Source organism: Drosophila willistoni (assembly GCF_018902025.1).
Source record: "Drosophila willistoni isolate 14030-0811.24 chromosome 2R unlocalized genomic scaffold, UCI_dwil_1.1 Seg167, whole genome shotgun sequence".
NCBI classification, from domain to species: Eukaryota; Metazoa; Arthropoda; class Insecta; order Diptera; family Drosophilidae; genus Drosophila; species Drosophila willistoni.
Window position 1 is genome coordinate 6,080,003 of NW_025814050.1, and position 24,044 is coordinate 6,104,046.

General features: G+C 36.2%; 1 protein-coding gene across 2 annotated transcripts in view; it reads right to left on the reverse strand.

Moving 5' to 3' along the window:
• Positions 1–203: 203 nt before the first annotated feature.
• The window catches only part of LOC6643893 (neurogenic protein mastermind), a 29,309-nt gene continuing 5,468 nt past the window's right edge, over positions 204–24,044 (reverse strand). Inside the window, exons 2-3 of one of the 2 annotated variants that reach the window (XM_002066841.4) lie at positions 17,318–18,456; positions 204–3,564 (exon numbers count right to left, since the gene is read on the reverse strand). In XM_002066841.4, the coding sequence (XP_002066877.3) occupies positions 2,218–3,564; positions 17,318–18,199 (2,229 nt within the window). In that variant the 5' untranslated portion in view covers positions 18,200–18,456 and the 3' untranslated portion in view covers positions 204–2,217. Of the gene's footprint in view, positions 3,565–7,526; positions 7,766–17,317; positions 18,457–24,044 lie in introns of those variants that run through there. The other variant, XM_023176603.2, reaches the window with a different exon arrangement.

The window sequence follows — 24,044 nt, forward strand, 5'->3', positions numbered from 1 at the left end:
AAACATAATGTATTTTTCGTGTTTTGTTTTCTGTTTCAATTTACATGCTAGTGACGATAGACAATATTTTAGTTTATGTTTTTCTTTTTTTTTTACACATATTTATATATTTTATATATATATATATATTTTAGATTTATGTATATTATTATATAGTTTACATAGGTAAATTGTTTTTTGTTGTTGCTTTTGTTGGTTAGTAGTTGCTTTCTTTCTTGTTGGTTGGTTTCAGTTGCCGTTGGTTGGGATTGATGACGACCAGACTTAAGTGACTAAGAGCAAGAGGGAGAGAAATGACAACATAAAAATTCGTTTCTGTTTGTTGCTTCTCTCTTTCTTTTACTAGAAAAATTAATTTTTCTATTGGTTTATTAAATAAGGTACATTGATTGATTTCTCTTTCTGTTTAAAAAGTTCTTGGTATTTATACAAAACATACTTGAGCTAATCTTTTAATTTATCTTTCATTTCTTTTTTTTGGCGCCCAACGTGGAGCCCTTGCGCAGAGTCTGAGCTTACAAAACGGAGATAGGCCGTTTGGATTAGCTAATAAACTAGAACATTTTCCTTGGTGGACATGAGTAGTGGGGTGAGAGGTCTTGGAAATCATGGCAAATGCATTTTTCATAATGCCTTTTCCCTGTTTTATTATTATTAGTATTGGTTTTTTCTTTTTTTTATATTTAATTCAACTATTTCTTTAAAATGGTTTTGTTTCAATATCCTTGCAGATTATTCAATATTAGCTTTAATAGTTTCTTTATTTAATAATTTCGATTATCATGGAAATGACTTTGATTTAAATCGGTTGTTTAGTTTTTGAAGAATCTGCAAAGCTATATGTATTTTGTCGGTATGTATTTTTTGTGTTTGCTAGGTATATTTTGTTTTTTTGTTTTTTAGTAGTATGTATGTATAAACTGTATTTTATAAGTAATACTGAGATTCTTGCCATTTTAGATGTCTCTCAGGTATAGGACGAACGACCCCCTTACTAATCCACACTAACTCTATATAGTATGTATGTAGTATTAGCTATTTATGTATTGTATTTTTATGGTAATATTGAAGTTTAAACTGTGGTTTTACTTTTGTTTTTCGTATGTATTCAGAATAGAAAGTAACTTTGGTTTTGGTTTGTTTTCGAGATGGAAAGTCTCAAGTTTCGAATCTAATGCAGGGAAATTCCTACAAGGTATACAGTGATAAATATGGAATAACCGCTAACTCAAGAAGTCAAAAAATTACGATGGACGATAAGTATGTATCGAAGAAAACGTGCTTAAGATCGATTAAAGTTGAAGAAAAAAATCATAAAAAACCCTCTGACATTCAAAAATTCATAATTAATAGTTATTTAGTTATTTATATCGATAAAATCGATTGGCCTAATGATGACTTTCAATAATTTTACTAACTAAAAAGCAGACAAATCAATCGAAAGTTCTCTTAATATTTGGAAATATGTTTTTGACTTTTGTAACGGAAAACTTTTCTAAAAGGTTTTGCAATGGCAAAATCGAAAGATCGATAGAAATTTAAAAAAGACCCGTAAATTTATCGAAAAGAGCGATAACTTTCTTACAAGGCTTTCCAACTGAAGAATCGTTAAAAATATTGAAATGTGTATCGAATTAACCAGTAATTATCAAGAAATTTGATATTGTGAATGCATTTAAAGTGCTTTCTTTCCAATATCGAACTCAAATATCGATAAAAATGCAAATCTAGCGATAAACGATAGGACTTTTAACATTTCCACCTCATTCTAAGTACTTTAACTGTGATTTTTGTCTCATGTAAGTAACACTGCCCCTGCGACTGTCTCCATCCAATGGCTTTTGTACAACGTGTGTGTGTGAGTGTGTTTGTGACTGTGTTTGTGTGTGTGTGTGTGTAAATGTGTGTATTGAAAAACACTAAAAGTAAATTGTACTGTTTGATTTTTGCTTTTCTTGACTATTCTTTTTTGTTGTTTTTGTTTTGTGTATGTTTTTACAATGGAATTTCGTTGCGTTTGTTGTTTGCCAGATGCCAAGCCAATGCTAGACCACTGCCACCTGTTGCCCCAATTGCACCCCTGCCGATACCCATCATTCCCACACCCAATCCCAATCCCCCCCTAGCCCCTATGCCCATTCCAGATGATGATGTTGTTGCTGTTCCTGCGGCTGTTGCTGCTGCTGCTGCTGTCCACTTTCTGAGGCGCCACTGTTGTCACTTGGGCTGGATGCGTGCCGTTCGTTCCAGCTCATTGAATTGGCCATAGTAGAGCACCTCGCTGATCAATTTCTCAGCAATGATCCGTTGCGTTCGATCCATGGTGCGTAATTTCATCGAGACATTCGAACCAATGAAATCACAATCATCCCGTTGAAGACTTTCGGCATAGAGAGCCGCTGCCGCAGCTCTGGCATCCTGGGCGGATACACTGCTCTTGATGTGGCCAGGACTGGCAGCCGATTCGGTTGCCTCATCGTTCATTAAATCATCGTTATCATTGTCGCCATCGGACACACTCTCTCGGGAGTTGAGCAGGGAAGTCATCAACATGTGGCCAGCACTTGTGGCCGCTGTCAATTTACGCATATTCAATGGCATGGCAGCCGTTGCTGCTCCGGAGGCTGCCGATGTAACCGAGGCGGATGATGGGGGCAAGGCAAAGGCATTTACGAAATTCGCCTTAGCCTGGGCCACTCTCAAATCCTGGGCCATGTCCCGCTCCTCGCCAGCTGAACTGTAAGAGAGATGGGATTCGGGCGGTGGGGGCGGTGCCGGCCCAGTGACATTTGGTGCATGGAAATAGTCTACTAGCTCTTGTTTGATGTCCATATCATCTTGGCGTTGGCCCAAATGATGCGAATGATGATGCGGCGTATGATGATGATGATGGAGCTGCTCGTGCGCCTGTCGCGGCGTCGAGGAACGTCCGCCACGTCCTGGACTCGAGGAGGAGAGATTTAAATGATTCTTATGGGCCTCATGCATATTCGTGTTGGGTATAGGACTAGAGCCGGCCTCACTTAGCGCAGGTAAATCATTGGGCTCATGGCTGCTGCCACCACCGGCTGAACCACCTCCCACTCCCCTCTCCCCGCCGCCAATCACAGCATCTCCTGTTGCGCCACCACCAATTCTTTCGATATTATTATTGATGGGCGAACGACGTTCTACTTTGGCTTCCAAATGACCTAAAGCCGCTGCAGCTGCCGCATCTTCTTTTATACTTGTATCCTCATTATCGGAGGTATCCATGGTCTTGTGTGGACTTGGTTGGAATTCACTGCTACTGCTGCCCCCGCCTCCTCCGCTGCCACCAGGATATGGAGTACTTGCCGCATTGCCGTACGTCATGGGCAGGGGAACTCTCAGTTGTTGTTGTTGTTGTTGTTGCTGGGAGGAGGAGCCACCACGATCGCTTCCTGTTGCCGATCCGCCTCCACCACCGCCACCGCCGCCGCTTCCACCACTTCCTCCTCCTATCGGTGGTGAGTATTGACCCGTTGTATTCCAACTGTCCAATGTCTGGCCGCCTGCTATCAGCATGGGTATGCTGAGTCCCATCTGAAAGTAGACGAGAATGATAAGAATTTCAATTTCATTTTTGATTGTTCAAAGTTCATAATGTAATTTTTTTAAAACTCATCATTATGACGCAGTTTAAAAAGGTTTGCCCTCCTCCGTCCACAAACACACAACACACTCACACACACACACTGGCACACACACTGCGGTTAGATAAGGTAAACCCAATAAAATATATAGTCTACAATGAGTAAGTGGTACATATCACGTTTTTCCACAATAGTTCTTTATCGCTTACGTGGTCGCAATCGAATGTTTGTTAGATAGACCTACTTATATATAGTACGTATGTAGGTACGTCCTCGTGCCTTTAGCCATATCTATGTTATCTTTCGGTTTCAAACTTGCAATCTGATTTCATCATTTAATGAAAGAATATCTATTTTAAGTTCTTATCTACCTACATATACGATTTTATACATATGTTTATTTACATTTTTGTCCAATCATCCAACATGATATATATATTTCTCAAATATCATCCAAAATGATTTTCATTTGTCTTACTGTAAGAAGTCACTTCTTGAACGACCTTACCTCTATGGAAGGAAACTCTAGGTAAATAAATGACAAACATTTATTTATTTACCAAATCATTTCGCCATATCACAAATCTAGCATGAATCGTTCTTTTGAGAACTATCTAAAAAATCACCATGACATTATTTCAGCAAATCTTTTGCCGATAAAACTAAAATAAGGACAAATCTAACAACGATAGGTGACAAAATGTTTTTAAATTAAAACTTAATTCAAACATTCCAAGTTTAGCAAAGACTTTAAAAAAATACACTTAACCGACATAATTTCTAGCGGTAATTATAATTATAAATAAATATATAAATTTTAAGAAAGAAAAAAATATAATGATAATTTTTGAAGTAAAAACTTTTGTAGGATCATTGTGATTTGGCATTCGAAAAAGCGACAGCAAAAAGAGATAGACACATAAATTTACAATTTAACTTAGGAAAAAATGATGAAAATGAAAAATGATCAAGAAATTATTATTTATTTTTTTTATTGGTGATAAAACTTTTTAAACGCAATCTGAGAAACTCATTTTCATAATTTTTAAAGAAACATTCAATAAAAAAAAAAATTGAATACTTTAAGCTAAAAATCGAAACATTTCTTTAAAATTTTTAGTTTATTAATTACATCATTTTCTAATTTTTATTACACTACCTTATCATAAAAAATCTTTTTTTTTTTTTATTTATCAATAATAGTTTTAAACTTTTTTTTCAAAAATGATTACAAAAGTTTCAGAAATGAATAAAAAAGATAAATTTTTGATAAGAATTAAACTCTAAAATATAAACTAATTGATAGATATTAACCCTAATAACATGGTTATTAAAAATTACTTTGGATTTTGTTATTTTTTTGGCTTTCTACTTATAAAATTGACGTCAACCTTTTGAAATGCATTTGTTGTTATCAATATACATATTTGTATATGTACATATGTAGATAAATTTTGGATATTTGTATAACATTCCGAAAATGTCAGCGAGCTTAAAGCGAGGACACGCGCATTCCACCAGATCGGTCAACCAACTTCCCCTCTCTCACCGCAGCAGTTGTTATTTATTTTGTTAAAGCATAAATTATTTTAATAAAAGAAGAATACAAAAAAAGGAATTAAAAACAAAACAGAAAGCTAATAATGGTAATGGTGATGACATAAATAATAATTATTTGTCGCTAATAATCACAGACAAGCGAGTAGCCGTTTATAAGATACCCTACCCCACCTACATAAAGGTTGTACTTTAATTTTTTTTGAATGATATACCCCAAAAATATTCATTAGTTATTATTCATAACGATGTTATTTATCTAGAAGTTCATATATTATTTACTAATGTGATCCTAATAAATCTTGAACAATAAATATTCTAATAATACAATTTTAGATCTAAAAGGGATATCCATATGCCATCTTGTTAGTTTATGCTGAATGAAGTACAGTGAAAGCTCTAGTCGTGGACAGCTCTCGGCAGGCGGACGCAGACGGATAAACTTTACAGTACCCAAGAAGATGATTTTCATACAAAGTCCGTTCCCGCAAGCGGAGTTATCACTGTATTTATTCATAAATATATACATTCGAGTCCCCATAATTCGTGCCCCGCTGAATCAAAAACCTCAATATTAGAATCTGCCAGTCCCTTAAAAAAACTTCGTTGGAATGGGAAACCCGACAAATCGAAAACCTCCAAAATTCGAGAAAAATTCTGTCCCCTTGACATTTCAAATTATCGAGACTCGTCTGTATTAATATGTTAAGACCTATAATTGTATACACTTTTTGTAGAAAGAGAAAGTCATGGGGGACATTTCGACTCGGGCCCCGAACTCAAAATTTTCATATTTTCATGAGTTAAAAAATATTAGAAGGATTCTGAATACAACAAAATGGGGCATACAGAGCAATTTAATAGTACAGACGAGTCTCGATATTTTATAACTCGCTTTCTGTGTAAATTAGAAAACAAAAAACTGATCCCCTTCCTATTTCGAATTATCGAGACTCAACTGTATTAGGCTTATTGTGAAGATTGTAAATTTTGTGTTTACAATAATAAATTAGTTTGGAATATTATTTTCTCGGAATCTTTTCAATGAACAATCTTATAATTTCCAACTACATAGTTTTTACTGAGTCCGTGTGGTTCCCAAAAGGATTAATTTTGCAAGTTTACTGAGTGAATTCAGACATCTCGATCAAAAATTCAGACATCTCAGGATCAAAAAATAACAAAGGGTCCATTTAAGAAAGGTGCAAAGGTCAGATTCTATATAAAGTGATCGTTGGTTTTGCAAAGTTTTGTCTGTAAGCTTACATTTTGTTGTATTTAATGATAAATATTCCCGTTTTTATCCTAAATACAGGGTGTCATTAATCTGTTTGTTTAAAGCAAGGGTGGCCACGGAAATTTAACTTGGGAGCCGGCTCTTTACCGGCAGAGGCTGGGCAGAGAAAAAGGTCACTTTTGCGAGTCGACGCACACAAAAATTTGTGTGCCTCGAGTTTTATGACGGGTCATAAAACGACCTTTTTTGGGTCGAGCGAGCGATCGTCGTCGAACTTATGGGCAGAGGGACGGACAAGTCCCGAATTTTACGGGGAGGGGGAAAAAGGTCGCGATCTCGAGCTCGCAACTTGTGGGCAGAGAGACGGACAAGTCCCGAATTTTACGGGGAGGGGGAAAAAGGTCGCGATCTCGAGCACTCATCAAAAACAACCCTTATTTTTACTTGTCCCTCACTCCCTCTGCCCACAAGTTGCGAGCTCGAGATCGCGACCTTTTTCCCCCTCCCCGCAAAATTCGGGACTTGTCCGTCTCTCTGCCCACAAGTTGCGAGCTCGAGATCGCGACCTTTTTCCCCCTCCCCGTAAAATTCGGGACTTGTCCGTCTCTCTGCCCACAAGTTGCGAGCTCGAGATCGCGACCTTTTTCCCCCTCCCCGCAAAATTCGGGACTTGTCCGTCTCTCTGCCCATAAGTTGCGAGCTCGAGATCGCGACCTTTTTCCCCCTCCCCGTAAAATTCGGGACTTGTCCGTCTCTCTGCCCACAAGTTGCGAGCTCGAGATCGCGACCTTTTTCCCCCTCCCCGTAAAATTCGGGACTTGTCCGTCTCTCTGCCCACAAGTTGCGAGCTCGAGATCGCGACCTTTTTCCCCCTCCCCGTAAAATTCGGGACTTGTCCGTCCCTCTGCCCATAAGTTCGACGACGATCGCTCGCTCGACCCAAAAAAGGTCGTTTTATGACCCGTCATAAAACTCGAGGCACACAAATTTTTGTGTGCGTCGACTCGCAAAAGTGACCTTTTTCTCAGCCCAGCCTCTGCCGGTAAAGAGCCACGGGAGCCAAAAGAGCCACTACGTGGCCATCCTTGGTTTAAAGCTAACCAAAAAATTCTGCTCACATTTGTCTGTGTTGTTTGTGTTGGAGCAGCGGCAAGTCTGTTCTGAAGTCGCCGATTGTTGTTGTAATGCATTTTGTTTTGTGTTTTGGAATGATTTGTTTTTGTTTTTCTAAATGGAATTGATTGGTGAACTTTTTAACAAATAACTTATTAGTGTTTATATTTTTTGAAATTGTATTTTTCACTGGATTTTTTTGAACATCGTTGTTGTTGCGACAACGACGACAACGCAAAGCGAACTCAAATGCTGAATATTTGTTGGCCGAAAATATTCTAGCGGCGTAGTAAAATTTGAAAGGGAGAGAGAGATTGAGTGAGGCAGCGTAAGAGAGTGGGAGAGTGTGCTGTGTCTGTGTGTGGGAGAGCCGCCATAACGGCACATAGCCAGAGCAGACAGCCAGCTATCAGTGACTTCTGAGGACAATTCGCAAATGTCAGCAGCGCAGCAGCAGCAGCAACAGTTTCAGAGAGCAAGTGCGATCGGCCAGCCAAAGAGAGCCAGGGCAAGAGAGAGAGCGAAGCGCCGCTGTCGGCATTTGCATTAACCTACCCCACGTTAAGATCGTGGGGCCACACACACAAAAAAACAAAAACGCAAATGTTAATGTGGTCAGGCGGCGACGCGAAGATCAAAGCTTGCCCCCACCTCCTTTAAAACGAAAAATAAAATAAAATAAAAGCTCTACTAACAAAAACGATCTCCACTCTCTCTCTCTCTCTCGCTCCCGTTTTGTTTTTGTTTGCCTCTTGTCTGTCTCCGTTTTATGGCGCCTAGAACTTTCCATCAAAAAGCATTGACAAAAAAAGAAACAACAAGATGGTGGACAAAATTAACCGACTAGGCGAATATTGAATACCCTTTGAATGTACAGAATAAGAAAAAAAATGTATGTACGATGTTTAAGTGATTTTTAACGGGCAAAAAATTCAGTCTAATTGAGAAAATAAAGAAATTTAAGAATATTTTTGAGTATTTTCGCCACTTGGATACAAGTTGCTTTGAGCAACTAATATACTCAACTTGAGACATTAATAATCAAGCGTTTTTGTTTTCTGTTATTGTTGCCATCGTTGGTTGTTTTTAAGTCTCGCCTTCGCCTACTGATTCCTCCCCCTCCTTACCAACAATACGTCACCTCATTCTCACCCCCGATTTAGGAACCTCCTCATCTATTGTTGTTGTTGTTGTTATAGCTGCAGCTGCTTTGTTGTTTACGCATTCAGTGCGGCAGCTAAATATGTATATGTGTGTTTGTTTGTGTATGTATGCGTGTTTGCATGTCTGTATTATTATTTTGTTAAGGCAAATAAAATAAAACAGACAGAGAAATGAACTCTCTCCTTTTCTCTCGCTCACTGTCTTTGTATGTGTATATGTGTGTGTGCAACTGAAAAATGTAAACAAACTGATTATCATCCAATCCAATGAATAAATAACACACTACAACTGCAAACATTCATACACACAAATATAGCTACACACACATAGAAAACTATGCGCCAACGTTTTACTCCTTTTGGCACGAATGTCGCTGCTAACGCCTCTGTTACAGCGCTGCTGCTGAGGCGCCAACTTCATCGTCGCCAGCGAAAAGCACGCAAATTTGAAAACTGCAAACAAAACTAATACTAAATTTCATAGGTTAAGTCAAGGTAACAACTTCAAGATACTCTATATCAAGTACCTCAACTTGTGTCGGGGAGTTCCCCCATTTATCAGATGTTGCAATATAATTTTTTGTACAATGTTTCTGGAACTGCCGAGAAACCGAGCGTATGTATGTATTATCTGCATTACAAAGTTGATTGTCAATTATAAAACATTCAATCAGGCCAAGAACTTAACTTTTTGGTCGACACACTTTCCAGTTTAGCAGTGAAACCCTACTAAAAACTACGTAAACCATTACGAAAACTTAAAAAAATTGGCCCATGTAATACACTTGGATCCCGGTTATCCGGGCTCCAATAAACTCCAGACACTCCTTTTATCGGAGATAAAGTTGTGTTTGTTCCCTTGTTTCGTTTAACCGTCATTACCTCTATTATCTAATATTGCAAAACGTATTCGGGGTTTCCCCGTTTTACGAAATATTTGTTTGCGAATTAATTAATGGATATGTACTTACAAATTTTTAAGTACGAAGTACGTTGAAATGATGAATCTCCGTGATGACTCTGACCGTCCCGTATAATCGGGGGGTAAATCGATATTAAAACTAAACTCAACTGTAACCTCGATTATCCCGCCCTTGGATTACCGAAAGACTCTGCGCCTTTCGAGCATCCGAAATAACCAGAATACTCCGGATTTTTAGTCGAACTAAAACTTTAATAGTAGTCGTTTTCGGTTATATATGTATGTATATACCCGAATTTTCGATTACGTTAATGACGTTGTTGGTCGAAATTCCAAGTTACCCTACTTATTTATTTTAATACAGAGTATTATAATATCAACAACAAAAACTGCTACACTAATATTAATGAAAAGTGCATAAAAAACCGCAAGCGCAAAGTCAACGTGAACGTCAACGTCGACTTTGACGTAAGTTTTAACGTCACATTGTCGCGTAAATGTAAATGTGAATGAGCGGGCAATAGCAAAGAGCAACAGTGCACCTCCTGCCCTCCGCCCGCATCACGCTCTCACTTCACCCCTCTTTCCCTTATTCCAATCACATAGCTGCTTGGGGGATTTACCTGGCAATGGGGAAGTTTTAGAGTAATTACAATGGAATAAAACTCAGGCAAACAGGTTCCCAAACACACTATTCTCAATCGAATTGTGGAATTTTATTTTGTCAAGAAATTTCACGAAATTCCACAGTAATTAAAATAAGTTTAATTTCACAATTGCATTAGTAATGGAAAAACAGTCCACGTGTTTCGAGCTCACATAAACATTCCTTTATATCTATCGTTCCAAAGTTTGTTGGCCGTTAAAATATTATCTGGGGATGTCTTATGTCTATCTTTTTCTGGATTTCAGCACAATTTAACCAATTCAATCAACTTTTTAACGAGTTTAATAAGTTCTTTTAGTAATCTGATTATTTCTGTATAGAAAAACAAAGGTTTACTTCAAATAATTCCATTTAAATTAATTAAAAACATTAAGTTATTTAAATCATATAGTTATTTCAAGTCTATCTAAACCTTTTGTATTGATTTTGATATATCTTTAACCTCTTTTCTAGGTCAATTCTATGTAGTATCAGATTTTTTTGCATCTCTATGCCAGGGCTAAGTTATTGTTAGCCTTTTCATGTCGCTTTTAGTTGTTTTCTTTTACCGTTGTTTTGCTGGAAGCACCTTTTTCACCTATATCTCTATGTACATATGTATGCAAGTAGTTCAATCTTCTTCCTGTTCTATATCCACAGCAAATAACGCCCACACAATTCCACCTTTCACATTTACAACAAGAAAAAAGAACAAAACAAAAGGATTAAGAAAACTTTTGACGACGTTGAACTTTGTATACCCTTTCGCATTTTGTGCAAGTCATTGTGACATAGTCAATGTTAAGAGGAAGTAAATATCGCATTGATTAAGAAAAGTGAAACTGTTTTTATTTCTTTTTAAACGATCAATCGTTAATATGTGACATATATAGATTACGACAGAGATTAAATAGATTGGTTGAATAGAGTAAAGGTTTAAAATCGACAGTTTTTTGGCTAGTTGTAGGTCAAATAAGGTTAAACTGTGGGATCTTAACCCAAAGAAGTAATTATGGTGTTATACAGTATGTCAAACAATTCTTCGCACAAGCAAACAAATCGATTTTAATCGACTCAAACTGGTAAAGACGACTACAATTAAAACTAACATACAAAGTCTAAAATTTCCCGAAATTTTTCACCGTTATTTCTCTTCCATTCTCTTTTGTGCATCAGTTTCCGCTTTTGCAAGGATTTATTGACAGTTGAAATTCTAAGTAGTTTACGTTTTTGTTTTGTTTTTCATTTTATACTATAGTTCATATTAATTTTGATTAGTTTTAATGAAAATATATTGTTTTATTTATAATATTAAGCAAAAAAATCGTTCCAAAATACCACGATGAATATAATTTTAGTACCAACTTTGTTTGTGCAAAGAATTGTTTGACTTATTGTATGTATGTACACTCGTCAGATTAATAGGTGCGATCTGAGAACTGCCCATATAAACATGATGTGGCTAAATGTTCAGTCTACGGTTTATACCCTGACTAATATGTTTTTGTAGACTTCCTGTCAAAGTAAACGAACTCATGTGGCGAGGGTATGAAACAGAGATTCTTGCATAACTTTGACAACAACAAACTTCGCCCCTAACTAAAACCTTAGTACACCACACACACATCCCATACCGACCCCCTCTCACTCTTTCTCCCAACTTTTAGTTGCAACGCGAAACCGAAAAACTGCGCACACGACTCTAAACAACTTTGCAATGAATGAGTAAACAAAAACAAACGTCGACGTCGTCGTCCGCTGTCGCTGCTGTTGCTGTTTATTTGCCTTGCACTTTTCATTCGGCTGCAGTCGCAGCAGGAGGTTCGTCTAAGCAGAGGAGGAGGAGGAGAACCAGAGAAATGCGGTGTAGGGGAAAGTGTGGGGGGAGAAGGAGTTAGGCATGGCAAAGAGAAAACAAAACAACATGAATTACAAGAGCGACTGCTACTGTTTAGGCATCGAGTAGGGGGTGGGATGGGGGATGGGAGGGGTGTTCGGAGTACTGAGTAGGGTAGTGAGTTGAGGTGGCAACTTGGTAGAGTGCGTGTGGCGTCGACCGCAGCATTGTGGGGCATAGTTTTCGTCTTCTCCTTCATGTTTTTGTTATTACTGCTGCTGCTGCTGCTGTTCACTTGTCTTGGAGAAAATGCCGCAGAGCAAAACAATTGCAAAATATGAACAAAAAATACGTACATATGTATGTATTTTCATACTTGCTTACACAGACACATACATAAATACATACATAACAAAAGAAAAGGATGGAATATGCAGGCAGTGGGCGGTGGAAGGCGGCAACAGCACCCAGGTGGGCGTGTATGGCATCACACGCAAATAATAATAACGGAGAGAAAAACAAAAAGATTCCAAAATCAAAGCGAAGAACACAATACAAGTAAAAATTCCATACGTTTTATTAAAATGCCAATCTTGAGATAGTCTCTCTTTCTCTCATTCTCCCTCTTTGACCGAGATCGATCGATAGCAACTTGTATCAAAACCGAAGACAAGGCTATCTTTCAAACATACAAAAAGGAAAATTGTATTTTCGGTGTACCATTACAATAACTTGACGCAGGATCGTCTGAAATTTAAATTTAACTCTTCATTAGTTTCAGCATTGATTTAATTCTTGTCCCGACTTCAATCAATTCAACCACGAATATAATGCGTTCCAGATTGAAAAATGTTTCAATTTTACCTGTTATTGAAGGAAAATAAATATAAATGCAAAACTTTTAAAAAATGTAAAAATGTAAAAAAAAAAAAAATTAAAAATGTAAAAATGTAAAAAATTTATGTACATACATATGTATGTATTTAGGTTTGTTTTGTGTTCGGATTTTATTAATAGAAAGTAATATGAAAGGCAAAGGAACACAGTAAGTACAGGACGCAAGGAGACGTCTGAAATGGGAAAAAAAAAAGACTTTGCTCACACTGGACAGCTCTTTCAAATATTCGCGGGTTTCCCCTGTTTCGTTGGTCATTATGGGAAATGTTCGTTGTTTGGCGCGTTCGTTAACCGAGGTGCACGGTGTATCGATAACATTTCATCACTAACCATACAACACATAGATGGGACAAACGCATGATTTTTTGATTGCAAACGCTAGCGTAGTCATGGAACCCCAGAGAACTTCGGGAAAAACCCTACGAAAAAAATTTAGTCTAGCACAGACTACAGAACGACGAAGGTAGGCCTATGTCGTTTGTGATATCGTTCTGTCTATGTATGAGTACACTCGTCGGTACATGCTCAGAGTTTTTAGTGTGTGTGTGACGTGAAGTTGTACAACGCCGCATTTCAATAGCTCGCTCGACCAAAATTTTTAATTTTCGACAAAACAGCGACAATGCAAATAGGATATGCACCTGTGGAAAGAATATCAAGAAATATTGCCATACTCGTATATGTTCCGGTGGCTGTGCCGATAAAGTGCTCGCTTGGTGATCGGAATGTCCCATCTATGTGTTGTATGGTTAGTGATTTCATATTAAAAATCGCCTATGCGATCAGTTGCAATCGTTTCATTAGTTTTATCCAGTTATATTAATCAAAAACATTGAACTCATTTTATAGATTTCAATTAATAAATTTCAATTCAATAAATGAATCATTTGGGTTGCAGAGAATAAAAGCATAGACGGTTCTAGGCGGAGGAAATGGGGGACATTTCCCCCAAAAGAATGCAATAAGCCGACCAAGAATTCGATTTTTAAAACATATAAATAAGTTTTGGAAAATTCTGCCGATGTGAAAAATTCTAAAATCAAACATTTCTTGTACACAATTTTTAAGTTACAAGGCATATGAAAAGTTTTTAACTTTTTGCAAATATTAAACACTATTGCACAATTAATGGAGCAAATTTCCCCCATTTTCCAATCGTAGATCCCATTATAAAAGGTTTAAAAAGGCTACAAACACTAAAAGAAAGAGAGAGCAATCACTCGCAATGGTATAAGAAGTAGAAATATAACAAATTAGGTGGCAAAAGTTTTATGACATTTAGTATGAAAGTACAAAAGACATTATCTGAAGACATTCCCTAATTTTATTTTTTAATTTCTCCTGAAGTGTACAGAAATCTAAGAATTTCATTCAAGCACTATTCGAATTCATCAAAAATATAGAACTCGGTAAAAATGGTTTATTTAGTAAAGATGATAAAAAACACCAATGGGCATGAAAATGTTTCAGAAATTGTTTATAGAAATCAGATATTTACCTGGAAAATAGGTAAAATGCGTTGCTACAACAACAAAAACAATGAGTAAAAAAAAACAAGGCTACAACTTGCACAAACAAGTTACACACACACACAAACAAAACATACGCATCCTTTTCGAAGGCGATGCCAAGTTTTTCCTCTGATATGTACTATTATTTTTTTTTGGTGCACAAATATTTCATTTATTTTATAAAAACAATAGCATATAAAAGGTAAAGGAAAATAGCAGCAGCAGCAGCAGGAAGCAACAACAACAAGAAATGTTGTTTTGATAAGTCTCTGACAAACAACATGAACAACAAAACAACAACAAAAAGGAACAAGTGGGGAAAAAACTATAACAACGAAACTCAAAGCTAAAACAAAAGCTGCAAACGAACGAATCGCAGCGATAGAGTAAATACATACATACATACATAAGTGGGAGTGAGACTGGAGACAGAGAGACAGACCGATGTCCAACACTGGGCAAAACCACAGCAAAATAGGAAAAACAGAAAGAAAAAAAACAAAAACGTCACCAAAAACCCAATGGCAAGTGCCCGGCCTGGCCTGGTCCGAACATTTCGCCGTGCAAAACAAACATTTCATCACACAAACAAAAATCCCCTAAACTATAGTGACAGCACCGACATTAAAATACCCTACGAAATAGGATTTAGAAATCACTTGAAATATTTAATTGTAAATAATTTGTATAATTTGAATTAAAATTTGACTTTTCTTTAAGGTTTATTTTTGGAATGATTTATTGAATGATTTTTAATGTTTTTTTTAATCCTCAATAAAATATTTCTTTTTAAGAAACTTTAATTAAAGAAATGGTTATAATTTGAAAACATAATTGCTTCATTTGAAATAAAAACTAAAATTGTGTCTTCTATTTTTTTTTTTTTTTAACTATTTTAATTAAATGGGATTATAATATTAAGATACGATCCAAATTAAAGATTAATAAACCTAAAAATATAAAAAGGCTTAATAAGAGATAATAACTGCTTTAAGTGATTCTAATAGCTAATATACTCTATATTTATCACACACTTTTGTAGGGTATACAAATAACAGCAATAACAACAACAAAGCGACGAAATGTCAGCGCCAGCTTCCCCCCATCCCCTTCTAAACCGCTGTCACCACTGTCTCAATACTACAGCACGCCACTACGCCCCCACCCCTGACACAACGCCCCTTCAGCACCCACATTTTGCTGTGCGACGACAAGGCAAATAAAAACAATTTCATGTAGCAGCGGCCAATGCCTCACTCACTCACTCAAACACACAGAAACACATACTCACACACACACACAAAGGTAAATTTCTAAGAAAAATTTATGCGTAAAATTTTAATTCTGTTTTGATCATCATCGACAATAACAAAAAGCCACACAAACAAACACACACCAAGTGAGAGAGAGACACACACACACACAAACAAAAAGAGAGAGAGAGAGAAAACAGCAAGTCATTTGCGCACATGTTTGTGCTTGCTCTTCCTCCCTCTCTCTGCGTGGTTAAGCACAGTTAGCTTTTACTTGTTTTGATTGAATTTAACACCAGAGTAGCCATAGGGTTCAAATAATGCCATGTAATAATGATCCAAAAACTGATAATACCGCCAATAGATTAGATTTCATTTGAATGAATGAACTTGATTTTATATTGTACGTACAAGCGAACCACTTCTCAAACAATGTACAAATGAATCATGAATAGACGAATAAATGTGTTGTGACTGAATCACACAGATACAAAATGCCAAGGAACTGAACGGCCCGCGACCCTCCTCCGCCTAACGACATTCTGCAAATTTTAAACAAGTCTCCCCCTGCTCCCTACAATTTTTTATGGTTTTAACGTAAATTTAACTGAAATAAGCTCTGTGATAACACTATAATCTCTGCTCGACACAAGTCTCCAATTTAAAAATGTCGATGATTAAAGAAATTATGATTTTTAAGTCAAATCTACAAACTTTATTCAAGTCTCCAAATGGAAAATATTTAAGAAATTGTTATCCAACACAGAGGATGGCATAATACACAAATGAGAATGCATAATTTAAGAATTTCGGTTCTATTCTACTAACTCTACACAAGTCTCCAAATAGAAAATATCTTTGCATGTTAAGATGGATGAAAGTTATGAATTATCCCATTATCTTTACAAATTAAGTGCATAAGCCTAGATAATGTTTTAGAACTCTACACAAGCTTACAAATTTGAGTAAATCTTGTTAAAAACGACCTGTAATAATAGTTAAAATCTCCAACAAAATGTCTCCAAAAATACTAATTTGCATTAAATGTCTAAAAATTTGAAATTATAGTTTTTCCTTATGATTGATGTCAAATCAGATCATAGTTTATTTATATTCCACTAACTCTACAAAAGTCTCGCAATTTTTCTAATCTATCTACAACTTTAGTTCAGCTTTCACACAAAAACTCTCCCAAATCCCATTTGCTTAAGTCTAAAAATTTGTAGTTAAAATTTTCTACTAGGATGTTTAGGCTGCTCAGCAGGTACTATGGACTCAGCATAAGTCTCCAAATTTGAAGAGTGACTTAAATCTTGTTATAATCAGTTCAGCTGTACCACAAAAACTCTCCACAAATTCAAGTTTACCTTTCGACTGTCTTTCTCTAGGGTTAATTTGAATATCCATTTCATTGTTTTCTGCGTGTTCTTCTTGTTCGTAAGCTTGTATTGTCATCGGTAGCGATGTCATACCGTACCGCCTTGTGCCCGGATCCGAAAAAACACACACAAACATTCATACGAAACGCGATTACGCATTGGGTTTATTTTTTGGCCCGCTTACTCACCGCTCCAAAATATTTCAGCTCTTTGGTCTTCATGCGTCTACTGTGGATGGCGGGCTGTTGTTGTTGTTGTTGTGTCGATGTGGCTGCATTTGTGGCACCAACTCCACCAATACCAATGGGTGCACCACCATTTGCAGCCGCTGCAATTGTACTGTTCTCATAGGCCGCAGCCGCAACGGCAGCAGCTGCCAGGCCGTTGAGACCGTTATGTGAGGATGTAGAAACGGGATTGGTCACAATATTTGGACCAGAGGAACCACCGCCAACTCCACTGCCGTTGCCGCCGCCACTTGAACCGCCAACAACGACTCCGCTTAGACTACCGCCGCCGGCCTCCATGAAATCGAACCGCTTGAAGGCATACCACTTGGACGGATTTGGCTGAATGCCCTGATAGATTTTCACAAACATCTTATGCTTCTCGCGACGGTACTGCGTGAGAAGGACATTCATTTTACGCTCCACTTCGGCCTTACTGCAGCCGAAACGTTCGGCGATCTCCGACCAAGCACGAAATCGACACAGTTTATCCTTATATTTGGGATCGGCTCGATTCCATAATTCTGTATGACAACGATACTGTTCGATAAGTTCCAAGGCATCATCATTGGTCCATTCCATGATTTTGGGTGAACTGTCGCCGGCACTAGCTCCAGAACCGCCTCCGCCGTCTCCTCCACTGTCAGCACCACCACCACCGCTTCCTCCTCCACTGCCCCCCACACCCACCACAATTGCCGGCTGGCTGCTGTAGCTGGGCAGTGGAATTATGTGATTATGGAGATGTGGATGATGACTATGATGATGATGATGCGTTGTGTAGGGTGCACTATGGGCGGCTGCTGCTGCGGCGGCTACAACACTGGCCGGATTGAAGTTCATTTGCTGTCCCTCTCTCTCTCTCAGTCTCACTCGCTTTCTTCTATATCCTATTTGATTTTTGGTGGGTTTTGCGCTGAGATTTTCTCTATGTTTGATTGATTCTTTTATTTTTTTGTGGTTACTTCGGAGGGTTTTTCTTTCTTTTCTTTACTTTTCTTTTTGTATCTGTTCTGTGCTCAGGGAATGTCGCGCGAAATGCACTCAATCAACATCCTTTTCGTTTGATCTTGATCCTTTCTCATTTATAGCAACGTAAGCTGGAATTGAAAAAGAAAAGAAGAGAAATTAAGGTAAATGTTAGCAATTTTAAAATGGAAATACCAACAATTTGCTATTAATTGGTAAACTTATGTAGCTAGTTTTTATACCCTTGCAGAGGGTATTATAAAATTGGTCAGATATTTGTAACACATAGAAGGAGACGTTTCCGCCCCCATAAGGATATATATATTCTTGATCAGCTTGAGAAGCTAAGTCGATAAAGCCATGTCCTGTCTGTCTGTCCGTCCTATCGGGATGAAACTTGATATTTGAGCTACTTATAGCCCGCAGCAGATAAAGTATGAAAACTGTCAGGATCGGACCACTATATCATATAGCTCTAGAAGAAACATTTCATAAAAATTGGAGTATCCCCATGAAATTTACTAATATGATAGATTTAGATATAAAACATCAGATCCCGAAATTTGAATCAGATCGGATAAATATAACACAAGTTACAGTCAATATAAATCGGCTCTACTACGTCATTGCTTGAAATCCACAGAGCAGCTGAGCACACGCATACACACACAGACGCAACGCTACCTAAACTGTATGTGTATACGTGCCAATCGCAGCATGCAGCATGGGGAAGAAGAAGAAAAAGAAATGGAAATGATATTTTGAAGGTTTTGTCTGTGCATTGATGAATTGATGATACAGAAAAAGTGTTTGGAACATGTAAAAGTATTATGGCCAAGGACTGGAAGGGTATATAAACTTCGGCACGGTCAAAGTTAGCTTCTTTGATATTTTGATTTAATTTTGCTTTTTTAAAGTCGCACTTCTGTTCATCGCAATTACTTTTATTATTTCGAAAAATAATCATAATCTTGAAAAAGAATTGAGCGGTGAAATTGAAATTTTGATTATATCCCTTGATCATTTATCTGTAGTTTTGCTGTGTTTTCTCAATCGAAATTCAAATGAACTAATTTCTTATTTAAAAATATTTTTTTATACGAAATTCAATTAATTTAAATCAATTTTTTTCAAAGGACGGCATAAAATTTAACTACTTGCATCTGTTTATGGCCGTTATTCTTTTTTTGGCGCATTCATATTTCAAAAAAAGCGCCTAATTATCCCAATGTTTGACGAAAATCAAAAGCTTGATTTGTTTTTGGGTTGAAATTTTGAAGGTAAAGTTTTTTTTTTGTTTACAAAATTTAAGGGCATGTTCTTGAATTTTCAAAACTGAATATTCTAATTTGTTAACAAGTGGTTAACATTTCAAAATAATGACATGTCACTGATTGTCGAGCGTCACGAACCAGTCCCTTATCGAAATAAACTTTTAATTAAACTTTTTGAATTTAATATACAAATAATGCAGTAATATATTTGTTTTTGTATTCGCCCAAGACAGTTTTTCAATCCAAAGGATTCATTATGATAAACGTTAAAAGGACAGCGCAGTCATTGAAACTATTTAAGGCCAAACAAATCGGCCGAATGAGAGAAAGAGAGAGAGTTGATGTATTTACAGAATAACTTTTGTTTAAATAATGATGAGAGAAAATTTTCGCGGAATATCTTTTATTATTTACACAACTTTCAGGGCTTTCGGTTTCTTTGGAAACTGTTAATGAAAATAACTCCCACTTGTAAAACAAAAAAGCAGAAGACCCACCCACCTAACCTACCTGGTTACCAATTCATGGTCAGATGCTTGGTCAAATTCTAAAGTTATATTTCATTATTTTCACATACATGTACATATATTTGTGCATTTGTGTATGACATGTGTAAATTAATATGCCAATGCAGCATTAGTTGATGTTACAAGAACAAGCAGAAAAAGTCAAATATTTAATTAATTAAGCAATTTTTTGTGCTATGGCACGTCGAACAAAAGTTATGTACACACATACAAATGTATATATATATTCGTTGAAAACACGTGAACCCTATGTGGGTGGATGGAACTGTGTTGGCTGATTATGTTTTAGCCTTAGTTGTTGATTTCTTTTGTTCTATGCGCACTCACTCACTTTTTAGCTGGAAATTGTCGAAGAATGCTTACATATGTGGTTAGTTTGCAAATTTCATGGCTAAAGCCTTGGAATTCGAAAATTTAAAACAGAAACAAGAAGAAAAGTGAAAACTACAAATCAGAGGTTCCAACAACCAAGACCAAATGGCCATTCTAAAGGCAACAATCATTATGATTTTGAATTCAAATAATATACATATATCAATGTGACTGCAATTATGGATTCGAAATTTTCACAAAGGCATACAACGATTGGTAGGAACAAATGACCCATATGATACCAGGCACGGGTCTGTTACGAATGACCGTAAGTAAAGTTAGTGTTTACAACCCACTTCGACCTAAGGCAAAGTATTTATAACCGGAAGCGATGTTTCCAAACCGATAACGTGGTATAGTATACAAAATGAGGGAGGGTTCATGCATAACAAAGTATAAGCGGTTTTTGTACAGATTCTAATTTGTTTTGATAAAACTCAAATTAAGGAGACCAAACAGAAGATTCTTACTCCGAAATGAGGCGGATTAATGAAGTACAAAATATTTTAATATTGTATGGATCCTTAAACTCCTTCGACCAGCACTTTATAAAGCCAAGAATACTCTTAGCCCTACTAAAAGCAGTCGAGATATGCTACCAGGCTGCAACTGCCTTATCCGATCCCACAAATAGGCATACATAATTCTATTGAGGGCTATAATACATATAATATAATTGTTAAGAAATAACTGTGATAAGGTATTAACCAACATCCCTCCAGTTTGGACACACCTTTGTTAAAAGATTCTACAGCAATCTGATACCAATTAACATTACACAGCTGAGAAATTTGTTGAAAGCCAAAACCAAAATCAACATTATCTTCAATGAATCAAATATTTGTACACACTTCGAAGATAATGATCTGTTGTCAGTGTACAATCTACTCAAAGACTTCCCTTTCTTACTAATATAAATGCAGACGAATCAATATGCCGGTTAATATTCTGTCAAATCATTCGTACATCTTACATGAATCTGATTATTAAATACTTTAAAGAAACGAAATTACCTCATTTATCAGAACCATGTATTTTAATACACACTTTATCATTTATTCTTAGATTGTACATGAACTTTGTTAATTGTTAAGTTCTTTTTGTTTCCATTTTCTTGTCTAAAAGCAACAAAAGACCTTAGTCCTTTATAGTCTTTAGTTAGTTATAGTTTTTTAAAAGTCTTAAAAAAACCAAAAAATCTTAATATAAAATACATAAAATATCAAATATATTAATGATCTAGTATCTGCATATCTATATATAAATTGAATTTTAGACTAGAAATACAGAAATGGGGAATTGATAATGTAGTTTTAGTTTAGGTGACACTCTGCAGCCTTTTTTACAATATTGTTTGAAGTATATTTGAATTCAGATGGACTTAGAAGGGGATCTAAACTTTTATATCAATTTCGAGCATGGATGGATCTTAAATGTATTTTCGTGGAGGGTCCGATCAAAAACTCGAGATTTTCGGCCCAGTAATTTTAGTAATTTTGCATTCAAGGCAGTTTGCACTATGAGAATATATCGAAATCTCTAGTTGTGGGTAAAAATTTTCGAACAAAGTTAGAAATTATTCGAAAAACAGAATTGCCCTCGTGGAACCGTCTATTATTTCAACTATATAGAGTTTTTGTCTATTGGAATTTCAACATTCTTATATTATATAATTAAAAACGATAAGTCAAATCATTTGATCGGATATTTGAATAGATCATTTGAACCGAGAATTTTAATGGAAACGATATGTCAAAAAGAATAGTCTGATTATCGGATCCAATGACCTATATATTTATATCTTTTTTATCGTCTCTATAAAAGCAATAAAATGGTGAAGATTTAAATACACAGCGCTGATCAAGAAAATATTCGAAATGTACCTCTTCTCTATGATGAAAGGTGTTTCCTTCTTAGCCTTTTAGTCTGAACTAAATAAATGAACCCATTTTTCTATTGATTAAACAAAATTTCTTCGCATTTAAAGTCATTCTTATTCATCACTTTGATTTCATAGGCAACTACGATAATTGCACAAGCCATCGAAAAAAGTTATTAAATTTAAATTTCATACATTAACTAATAATACAGTAAAACACTCCGCACATGGCACTCTGATAACACTGATAGAGGAAAACTTTTTTTGACGATCGTATCGATTATTACTTGGTCATTCCCTTTATGCCCTTTGCTTTTGGTTGAGGGCGTCCAACAAACATTTTTATTTTTTTTCTTGCTAAGGTGTTAATCAAAGTTAGGAAATTTTTACACACAAAAAAAATATGTCATGCTTAAATTTGTTTTTTTTTTCCTTTCTTTCGTTTTTTTGCGATAATTTCCATCATGAAACTAAAATAGGTTCTCTCCGATGATCCCATGAATATTTATTCTAAAGACTGCCGAGGGGCTTGGGTGGAGGAGAGGAGGAAGATGGGTAAATCTAGTAGCTTGAGGTAAACATGTTAATTGCTTTAAGATTTGTATTTGATTTGGCATGCCATTGACAAATTGTGAGCCTCGTGTGAAATTCCAAAAATTAATATTCAAAATGAGTTGGAGCCTTAGAACAACAACAACAGTAGCAGATGAAAAACTTACAACTCGAAACTGTACTTTACATTTGGTTTGAATCATCTGCGTTTATCTATTCTTTGTTTATTTAAATCAACCAGTTGATAACTCGAACTTTTGTTTAGTAAAATGATGAAATCGTTGTGACGTACTATCATTAGTTTTATAACATTTAGATTACATTTGATTACCATTCTGCCATAAAACAACAAAAAAGAAAACAGTTAAATAGTTGATGAAACTTATGATAATTTGGTGTTAGCCTAAGCAAATGTGATTTTAAAGGCACAAGTTAAAGATAGAGCTTCGAATAGGTGAATGTCCAAGCAAATTGCACTTACAGTTGTGTTCAAAAATATAGTACAAGATTTATACTGATTTTTCGACATGTTAACACATTAACAATTGAACTTTTATATCATATTTTTCAAAGAATAGGATACAAAGATGAGAATAGTGATTAAATGTCGTTTGTTTACATTGGTTTTTATTAATTTTTAATTACATTACATAATTTACATTTCCCCATAAGTCCTGGATAAGGTTAAGATCTAGGGACTGAAGTGGCCGTAGCATAACATCGATCTTTTTGGTTGTAAACCAATCTTTCGCGAGCTATCTGGTATGTTTTAGATCGTTTTCCTGTTGAAATGTCCATTTTATAGGCATTTCCCAACTGGCATATGATAGCATTGTATTTCAAAATATATCTAAATAAACATATCTATCCATAATGCCGTTTATCACATGGATAGGGCCAACGAAGTTGTAAGAAAAGCACGCACATACCATTATGCTTATGCCACGATGCCTACCTTTTTTTTGGTGCATCTAATTTTGACCTGAACGATAAAATACTGGAAGACGATGACGAAAGATCATTCCGAAGTGCAATTATGAAGCCTGCACCGGAGGAAAATATGGAACGAAAGACTGAAGAAGTTCCAAAATAAAGCCCTAAGAATTGTGACCGAA